This window comes from Phoenix dactylifera, chromosome 11, assembly GCF_051530095.1.
Source record: "Phoenix dactylifera cultivar Ajwa chromosome 11, Ajwa_hap1_PhDact_Kaust_v1.1, whole genome shotgun sequence".
NCBI classification, from domain to species: Eukaryota; Viridiplantae; Streptophyta; class Magnoliopsida; order Arecales; family Arecaceae; genus Phoenix; species Phoenix dactylifera.
This window is the reverse complement of record NC_143200.1, coordinates 1,541,006-1,551,332: the sequence shown is the minus strand read 5'-3', so window position 1 is coordinate 1,551,332 and position 10,327 is coordinate 1,541,006. Positions and strand designations below refer to the sequence as shown.

At 38.6% G+C, this 10,327-nt stretch overlaps 1 protein-coding gene across 3 annotated transcripts; it reads right to left on the bottom strand.

Moving 5' to 3' along the window:
* Window positions 1-540: 540 nt before the first annotated feature.
* On the bottom strand, window positions 541-10,245 carry LOC103711780 (subtilisin-like serine-protease S). Of its 3 annotated transcripts, XM_088706336.1 has the most exons (13): window positions 9,947-10,245; window positions 9,718-9,840; window positions 9,101-9,167; window positions 5,792-5,886; window positions 5,594-5,691; window positions 5,354-5,512; window positions 4,183-4,294; window positions 3,542-4,085; window positions 3,339-3,433; window positions 3,019-3,261; window positions 2,814-2,928; window positions 2,508-2,694; window positions 541-1,840 (listed from the first exon to the last, which is right to left on the bottom strand). In XM_088706336.1, exons 1-13 carry the CDS (start codon window positions 9,985-9,987, stop codon window positions 1,281-1,283), a joined length of 2,439 nt encoding a protein of 812 aa, XP_088562462.1. In that variant the 5' UTR covers window positions 9,988-10,245; the 3' UTR covers window positions 541-1,280. The 3 variants fall into 3 exon arrangements, with proteins under 3 accessions (XP_088562462.1, XP_088562463.1, XP_008796284.1); XM_088706337.1 differs by having other exon boundaries at window positions 9,628-10,245; XM_008798062.4 differs by lacking the exons at window positions 9,718-9,840; window positions 9,947-10,245 and adding an exon at window positions 6,015-9,006 and having other exon boundaries at window positions 9,101-9,166.
* Between the last annotated feature and the right edge of the window lie 82 nt (window positions 10,246-10,327).

Genomic DNA, 10,327 nt, shown 5'->3' with positions numbered 1-10,327 from the left:
CATTGAATGAAGCCATGGCTGTTGTAAATTTGTAATATCGTACAACCCGTGCTTCAAGACCTTGATATTTAAGACAAATTCTTGTTCCCTTTTTCACCGTGTCCAAGAAATCCTTCTAATTTCCGGGTCCAATCCGTCGATTGTCACGGGCTTCTTGCCGCATGGCACGAACGACAGCGTTGAGCTGGGGCTGCCGCCGTATAGATTTATTCTTTGTCTAAAGAATCGAGTGAGCTGGGGCTGGCTCCAGATGTTTGACAAAATGACAACTTAAGTCAGGTCAAACGAACCATTATATATATGTATATATAATTTTACAGGCCCCTAGAGATCCTTCATGAGTCTTAAAAATCTACGGTTTATTCCATTGGCATGAAGAGTATTATTTAATTTTTTTTCTCTGCCTGTTGTTTTGAATGCTTCGTAGTTGTATCAAGTTTAATTTTTGATTCCTGCTAAAAAAAATCTCACCTGGCTTGATCAATTGAAATGATAGAGAAGAATACATAAGACTTGATCAAGGGAAGCATGGTCCTTCTATTATTTTGGGTTTAATAACCCAACTAAGATATAATGTCTTTTTGTTATTATTTTTTATGATTACTAAACATGCAGCATGGTGGCCTATATGTGTACATACCACAGTGAAAAAGCTTTTCCCAAGACATAGAAAGAAGAAAGCTTCAAAAAATATTCCTTACAGAAAAAATGGAATATTTGAAAGTTGCATTAAAAAGAGGTGAGATTATACAGTTTCAGAATATCTCCTAACTCTTCCAAACCTATTTTTGATCTGGCAGAGATGAGATTGTACCATTTCAGCCTGGAGTCTATTTCAGAGAGAGAGGATTCTTCTCTATGGAAGTCATAGTCATTAATAAATTTCCATACAGGCAATAACAGAAGACCAAGGGGCCACTATCTCGATTAGAACTGCATATTATCAGACATTCATTTTTATGCAGATATTACTTGAATTCAAGGAATATAAATGTCAATACAGCTTACTTTTGGTAATGTAGGAAAATACAGATAAAAGCCATACTGAGTGGATCAGAACATATGGATGATATACACTCAACTGCACCCAAATATTCTTTTGATTCTAGAGTTCAAGACTTGCAATCCCAGAACTTTGTTTGCTCTCTTGTTGTATCAACACTAGTCAGGAACCACTTCCACATGAGAAACACTGTATCGTCGCCTTATATTTTTTTCTTCTCTTCTTGTTACTGCAAGGATCCCCAAGCCAAGGAAAAATGATCTAAGGGACCAACTCATCATAACAAGCCTGTGTTAGAAGAAGATACTCTGACTACCAATGGGCTTGTTACATGGAATTTTTTAGACTTCCATGATAATGATCCAAACACATAGTCCTTCGATGGAACAACAGCCCTAAAATTCACTGTAAAGTTTATCTTCTGATCATAGCTTTTAAAAATGAGAACTTCAGGAATCACAGTTACATTGATGCCAGTCGGTGGAGACACTACAGCTCGATAGACAGATCGGGGTTGCCCTACATTTGTCACGGTTCGGGTGATGGAGTAGCTACTCTTAAGATCTGGTACTGTAATTGATGGATAATTCAGGTTAGAAGCTATTGGTGAAGGTCTAATGCAGACACTGTTGTCTCCTGTTATTTGCTGCAAAGACTTGTCATCATAACCAACTGAACATAAGAAAGCCTTGTAATCTGCAGCTTGTGCATCATAGATAAGACCAGGATCAAGGAGTCCTGAGGGATCTGGAAAGCCCGAGCCATAATCAAATGGGTTTGCTGCTCTTCCATCAGGATCTGCTGTTATGACATTGCCATTCCTATCCAACATAGTTGCTGCATCGACTCAATTATATGAGATGCTTGAGGAAAAGATGAGCAGCCATATTAAGAAAGGGAAAATCTAGCTTCAATTTCTCAATCTCCTCCTCTATACTCCTATTGTTGTTTTCATTGTAGAAAGGATTATTTCAGTCGGTTGGAAAATTTTGTTCTAACACATAGATTCAAGTATGTAGATGCTTTATTTTTTGAGAAAGCCATTTTTTTCTTTGATAAAAAGAACCCAATCTATTGATGCATGGCCAAGTACTTAATATGACCACCAACTTAGATAAATTTACACATTCAAAGCTCCGGTAAGACAAAACTGCTGCATCATAAGAGTTGCCATCAGTCTAAAAAACCTACAGCTTTATTCAATAGCTAAAAATTTTATCTCCGAATGAGAAAAATATGGGAAAATTAGTGTTAAAACTCGACCTAAGTATCATAAAAGTGAAGGAAGAATCATGACAGGTACAGCTTTTTAGATATAAATATTTTCAATTTCCTAAATATTGAAGCAGTGAACCTTGAGCCTCAGCTTCAACATAACTTAAAGATAATGATCCATGATGTGTGATTTTAAAAAGCTCAATCTGGACTTATCAGTTTAAATATTCTGCTAACCAAGACTTCTGAAAAAGCATTTTCAAAATGATTAATTGAGTTGAGTTCCAACCTGATGTCATTATTGCAGACTTTATCGCTGAAGGAGACCATGCTGGGTGTACAGCTTTGATCAAAGCCACAAGTCCTGTTACGTGGGGACATGACATAGAAGTTCCAGAGACAATGTTATAGTTCATCTTCTTATCTGCAGGAGACCAAGCTGCTAAGATATTCAGTCCTGGAGCTGTGATGTCAGGCTACAAAAAAATATTCACAGTAAAAAGGAGCGGTCGGTCAACATTCATCCTTTCAAGTCCAGAAACAATTGGTTTTGAAATTTAGCAGTCAAAGGCTATCATGGAACAAAGCTACAAACCTTCAAAATCTCTGGTGTCAAGTAATTGGGACCTTTGGAAGAAAATGCTACCACCCGAGGAGCTGGTCTAGATCCTATTATGGTCTTTGCAGGCAAAATAAGTGATCTTGGTTTCCTGAAAACAGTTTCAGAGAGCAACTAATGTCGAAAAAGGGGAATGCTTTTATGAAGTTGAATCTGAACATGTGAGAAGCCCGCATCAAACCTTGTTTGGTTGACATAAGATAAGATTCTTGCAGCATCTGCCCTTCCAACAGAAGCTGCAGGGATCGCAAAAGGAACTGCAACATCACTCTCTGCTTCATCTATCAGAATCATTCCCACACCTCCAGCTTTCTTCACCACCAGACTCTTCGCTAGCCTTGATTCAGATGGGCTGCCGGAATGGCGACAAATAAGAACCTTCCCTCTGGCCTTTGTTTTATTCAAGGAGCTATCCAAGCAGAAACTGAAAAGAAAGAAATTATATCAGCATTACCATATTTTACTGTTTAATCACCCATTACTAATTACACTTTTCTTCACCTTGATTGATATGGAGTGAAGTATCCCTGACTGGTTTCAGCAGCCGAGATGATTCTTGCTGATGCTTTCATTTTGAAGGTATTTAAGCTTTCACCCTATCCATGCAGGACAAAAAACTCTCAGAATATTTTAGTGTCAATATTAACTTGTGTTCATGGATTCAGTCATTAAAGCACATTAGAATGCAACAACAGTTCATGTACCATCAATTTCTTTTTACCACCAAGTAAGATGTGCGAAGCGAATTCCCGGTCTGTCGAGCTGGCAGCTACAGTGAGCATCCATGGTGCAAGATTAGTTGCAGAGCCTCGAATTCCAGCATTTCCAGCTGAAGAAACAACCAGAATATCATGTCTAGCAGCGTGGAATGAACCCACAGAGATTGCATCACTGAAATAATCTCGCTGTGGAGAATTGGGGCCTAATGACACAGATATTATGTCTACTCCATCTCTAATTGCATCATCGAATGCTGCTAGTAAGTCTGCATCGTAACAGCCGGCATCCCAACAGGACTTGTAGATTGCAATCCTGGCCATTGGTGCCCCTCCTCGAGCACCACCAGCCCCCAGGCCATTATAATTCATGTTCTTAACATGTCGACCGGCGGCAATTGAGGCTGTGTGACTACCATGGCCAGAGCTGTCCCTAGGAGACTTCACAGTCATATCTGAATTGATGGGGAGTTCACTGCTTCCTTCTTCTGCTTCATATCCATTCAGATAGTACCTTGCTCCAATTATTTTTCTGTGAGAATAGATAGGAAGATTGAGAAATAAAGAGGGCTCATTAGATTGAGTACTTCATAGCTGGCATCTGAAGTTGTGCAAGTGTAAACACATACTTGTTGCAGGAGAAATTTGTGAATGAATCTCCCATTTGGCATTTCCCTTTCCATCTCGAAGGCACCGGGGGCATCCCGTGATCACTGAAACTGGGGGATTCTGGCCATATTCCTGGAGGATGCTCATGAATCAACATATTTATGAAGGAAAAGCATTCATGTTGGATCCGTGGCACAATTTTATCACATCAGATTCTTGTTAGATCCTATCTGTTAATGGTTTTTTAATATACTGAGACTGTTTGCAATTATAAAAATCTGTTTAAGACCAGTTTTGTCATAAATTCAGTGATTCTATATGAAACTAATATTGAGCCAATATATATTAAAAAAGAAAATGAGCCAATATATGCATAAGTCAACAAGCTCCCTAGAATCAAACAAATTAAATAGAAAGGAACAGCCTTTTTTTTCAGATATCAAACCATTGCAGAAGAAGCTACAAATTGTTATTGTATCCTAGTTTCTTGACTGAGTTAACTCCTCTCTCTAGGGAGGGGAAGAAGTAGTTGATCAGATTTAGCATAATGAGTAGCAAAACAAGAGTTACCTAAGGACTAAACAATGCGATGATATTATTTTTTATGCAGAACACATCAGATCCGTTCAGATATAGATCACAAATGCATATTATTTATCAATTCATACAAATCAACGGAAAATCATTGAAAGGAACTAGAGATTTTAGAGAAACAGAAACTTATAAGTTAAATAATAGATGGGCATAATTAGGGCCATTAAAGTAATAGTTTAAAGTTGAGAAAGTTGAGAAAGTAATAAATCATGTCATGTTCTGCTCAAATAGTAAAGCTTGTTATATGTTCACAATATATATGTTACATGCTCTCCTACAAAGAAATATGCATTCAATCAGAAGTCGTTCATGTTCCTTTTTTGAGTTGAGGGTTTCTACCCCTTCAATATTCACAAGGAACACCAGGAAGATTTTATTACAATAATCTTGGGTTGTCATGGTTCGAATAACCGATGTAAGATATATTGAACAGATAACATCACTTTTCTTTCCTCATCACATGTTCTGCTCGAGAACAAACCACATCATGCCAAGAAACAGAGCTCTCTTGGGAATCACTCAAAAAAATCAACACATTCAGTTAAAGAACAGGATACAACAGCATTAGAAATGCAAATTTAAGTACTAAAACCTCACCAGTGTCAATAAATCCAATGATAACATTCTCCTGATTCTTGGTAGAGAATCCCGGGATCTCCATCGCCTCATTGGTTGCAAGGCCCATGAAATCCCATGAATGTGTTGTATGCAAACTTCTCTTAAGGTTTGGAAACACCGAGACCACACTCGGCATCGCTACAAGACCAGAAGTCGAACAACAAACCAATCCAATAAAGATACTATAAACATCTCAAAAATTAAAAATTTGTAGCATACCAGCAATGTCACAAGCTTGTTCTTTGCTCAACTTCGCAGCGAATCCTCTGAAACCATTACTATAACTATAGACGTGCGACGCCTGGGCTTTCTCCAAGCTGTTGAACGACCAAACCAATTCTTTCAACAAAACAAAACATATAGAGAAGAACCATATCGAGCAAACTCTGTAAGAGATGGAGATAGCCTCGGTCTGACCTTCCTCCATGAACAGCCGCGAGCATTTGGTGGTTTTGCCTCAAAATCTCATCAGGACTGTCACTGCTTTTGCTGCCCATATAAACAACATGCACCTGAAAAGAAAACAAAAGATCAATGAATCCAAATATCAGGGAGAAGTAAAGAGTAAGGAGTCTAAAAATAAATACAAAACCCAGAAACAAAGAAAAAAAAACTTCAAACAATCACTAGAATAACTCACCTGAGCAGTATAACATAAGCTTATCTCAGCTAGTATTACAGAGAGGAGCACATAAGGATTACAACTACAAAGAGCCATTTCTATGTAGAGAGAGAGAGAGGGGGAGGATACTGGGATTTATCAAGTAAGAAGGATGGAGAGGGGAGATGGAGGATGTTTTTGGGAAGCTGCTAACCGACCACTAGGTCCACTATGTGACCTTCCCACCTATATCCCGGATATGACCGTTAAGGGATCTTTTTTAAGGAAGCAATTAAAAAAAAAAAAAAAAAAAAGAACAGGGCGCAGAGTAAAGGGGTTGATGTCATGTTACAACTCATGGCATCTCTTCCTTTCTTTTGAGAGACAGAGGCATCTCCCATACATCTGTGATAAAACAATGATGCCCTTTTGGTTCTTGTTTAAAGACAGAACAAGTTTTGTTGAGATACAGAAGGAATGAGATGAGAAGAGAGATTTATTTGAAATTTGAAATGCTAGTTAGCAGTTGCATTTCAGGCTCAGAGCATGTGTCCTTGGCCTAATGGCAGAATGAAGTCTTACCACATGGCTAAGTTTTCTAATTGGCTGATATTTTGAGAGTCCTTAGACAGGTTGGTACATTAGATTAATCATTTGCAAATCCTGCACTATAATGAATCTTGGCATCATGGAAAGAGAATAAGTTCACTTGTCAATAAAGCCGGAAAATGTTTATGAATTTATATAACTAATTTTAGACTTTTAAGTTAAATGGATGATCACTGCCATCCAAACTTGCTCTCTCATAGAGAGGTAGTAATTACTTGGAACCTTCCAATTAACGGTCATCATTAGGGAGTGTTCGCAAGGGTAGTTACCTGTTGGGTTATCGATGATTGGAATTCTATATCAACCATACCTGCTTTAGTAGTCATATTAATTTACAGCTCGATCGTAATTGGAATGAGGTTATTTCACTACAAAATTTTGTTTATTTATTTAATTCTATTAACAAGTTAAGAAGAATGAAGTCACAAATCATCTGAGATCCTTATATGTGACTAAATCTAACATTATAGCAACATGGTTCCAATATGTGAACAATGAGTTTTGTTTGTAAGCATTGACCTCCTTGACTAAATGTCTGAACAAGTTTCACTTAAATCTTTTCAGTTGAATCACTAAACAATGGAACAATCAGTTAATGTCAAAGCATCATCTTTCTGGTCTAGAATGCCATCTCTGTCACTTGCAAAAGGCATAGAACAATGATGCATGTGTTAGTAGAAATCGAACCTTTTATTTTGTTGGACATGTAGTTATATAACAACAGTATCATGGTCGAAATATTAATTACATCAATGGCAGTGAGAGCTTGATTCAAGGAGGGGGACTGCACGCGGTGGGTATGGTGGGAGACATCAGACATCCCTGGAAATTACCCATGTACGGCGTCGCAACAAAATCTTAGAAAATCCCCATCCATTTTTTCAGAGAAGAGAGAATCTTGCTTAAGATACACTTAAATAAGCAGTGCACTGCAACCCCTTCCTGCCTATGGTAAAATAATATTTTCACTTTGGTCTGCCATGGGAGCTGTTCAAGGCCGAGTAAAGTTCGTTCTTTTTGGGGATTTAAAGGGTAAAGTTTTTCCTAAGCCTTTATTTTAAAGTGAGGGGTGCTATTGCTTTCACAAAGTGGAGATGAGTGTGATCCCCACTTGGTTTACCAAAGTTTGGTAGGCCACAGGCTTTGTCCATGTCACAAGCGTTCCAAAGATATTTGCTGAATTAACTTCTGATTGATTCTATTATTTAAGCATGTCAAGCTTGAGATTTATGTTTGTCCAGCCAAACTAACTTAAGCTTGCTCCTTAAGAGAGAGAGAGAGAGAGAGAGAGAGAGGGAAAGAGAACCCTTAATAACACTTGGTTAGCACAAGCTCCACATCACAAAGCCCACGAATAATTAGCAGAGATTCAAGGATGGGAAAAATTGAAGTGGATATTTGTGAAAAATGTTCTGAATAATTGCATATTTGGAGGACTTGGCCTTCGAAAGAAACCAGCTGTTCAAGTTAAAACTTGCTCCCGTCCTGCACATTGAACTAGCTGTTCCAATGTAAATACTATCTCTTTTTTATTCTTTCTATTTGGCTGGGAATTTGTCCGAAAAACATTAAAATTTATCATGCGCGATTAGGCTACTTTAGTGGAGATGATGCAATGGCAAACAATTTAGCAACATTTTTCCCCTCCTTTTTTTTTTGTCAGGGACCAATATTCCGAGTCATCGTACAGTCCCACGTGAAACCATTCAAAGGTAATTTTCCATGCACAATCTGCTCATCCCTAGCCTTGGCCTAGTAAAGCTCTTATGGTGCCATTTGTTGGACCATGCTCCATTTGGTAGACCTTTTAATATCATTATCAGCCTTTTTAGGTAGAGATGACAATGCTTAACCCGACTCTATTTAACTTAATTCAACTTGCTCTAGATCAGGTTAGGTTGCTTCTTTAATTAAATGATCAGGTTCAAGTTGGAGTTTTGACCTATTTAAGCAAAATGTCGTAACAGCTCCAATCCAACCCAATTGCCATCCCTATTTTCAGAGAAAGCTCAGCTTTGGTTGGGTTTCCAACATTTGGTGTTGGCTACATAAATGGGCTAACTCACTTCAAAGGCACATCAAGGAGCGACCAGGCAACACTGGTTAGAGCTAATCAATTTGTTGGTTATCCTTGATTTTCTTTTTGACCTACAAAGATCACGTTCCCCTTTGGTGGAACATAATGGCCACAAAGTGATGCTCAATGTCCCTTATCCTACTTTACTGAGGTATAAAGTCATAATTGCGCAAGCCTTGGAAGGCATCCTTTACTAAGCTTTTCATACAACAGTGAGTTGATCCCTAAGGTAAGAAATGATCACACACATCGCATCTGGGAGGGTGCCTTAGCTGGCTCTTCCCACCCAAAACTTCTTTTTTAAGGCACCACAAATTGATGGTGCAGCGATTCGCCTTGGATTTTCTGACATCATTGGCGAGAGGAAAGTATATGATATGACATGAAAGAATAGCATAGCTGATTTGGGCTGCCAGAAAAGAGGCCTTCAGCAGCTTACCTCACTCTGTGACAGGAGGAGATGGAAGCCATGAACCAAGGTGAAGTGCACCCCACCATGCTTAAACCTGCAGGGGATAAGGAGAATTTGCTGGAATGAAATTTTTAACACCTTGAGTACTTCTTATTCTATTGTTTCTTCCCTTTTATATGACTCTGCCTTCTTTAAGTTAGGATACTCAGATGAGGTGCTAGTGAGCCTGTCAGGAGAGTCTTGATGATGGTATCAGGAGACCTATGATCGAGCCCTTCACCAGGGCTGCAAGGCTCCATGAGTATTAGAGGAGACCTCAAGGCCTCATCTAGATGGTACATAAACAAACCTTTTGTGATAAAGTTGTGTTATTGGCTTTCATATTGGCCCTATGAAACCATCATATTTCTCACCGTGTAGGTAATGTTCCCTAGATGTTATTCTTCACGAGGAAACAAGTGGAGATGTGTCAAAGGGCAATACCGTATGTTGCCTAGGTGCTGCCCTTTGACACAACCCCTCTTTCTTTGGTTATGACATTTAGAAAGGCTGACCTTCGTAGATTTTACTAGTTGCATCCAAGGATGAAGAGCAATATACTTGAACACATCCTATAAGCAGGTCTCACCACCAGGGAAAGAAACCTTGAAGAAAACATGGTCTCAGAGAAAGAGGTGGCCAGTTCCTCTACCATACTCAACCATGATGTGCCGCACCGATGGTGTTGGATGTTGCACTCCCTGTGCTTTGCCACTTGGCGAATCAACCTAAAAAAACAAGATGGTGATGCTTGCTATGCATTTCCAGCAAAAAGTTATCACGGTAAAGAAGCTGAGAGAAAATACCGATTTAATTCAAATCTAGGAAACTTACCTTTTCTTGGAACTGATATGGATAAACACCAGAGCTTGCATGTTTTGATACTGATGCAGGGGTTCGAGACTGTTTCAAATTTCGAACCAGTAATATTTTTGAACCGAAAATATCAAAGGCATTCAAGGAAAAAGGACACCACCTGATCAACAGTAAGCATCCAACCTAAATATAGAGATAAGCCAATAACTACAAGGATGAAAGCTACATTAAGACAATAAGCTAAATCACAAGGTTTTGCAGCTAGCAAGCTTAGGTCTCGCTATTACAATTACATAGTACAGACAGAATAATAAAAATATTCACTGCAATCTAAAAGTTACAACCATCGGACCTTCATGAACCATCCATCCTATTATTACAATGGGAACTCTGAAAAAA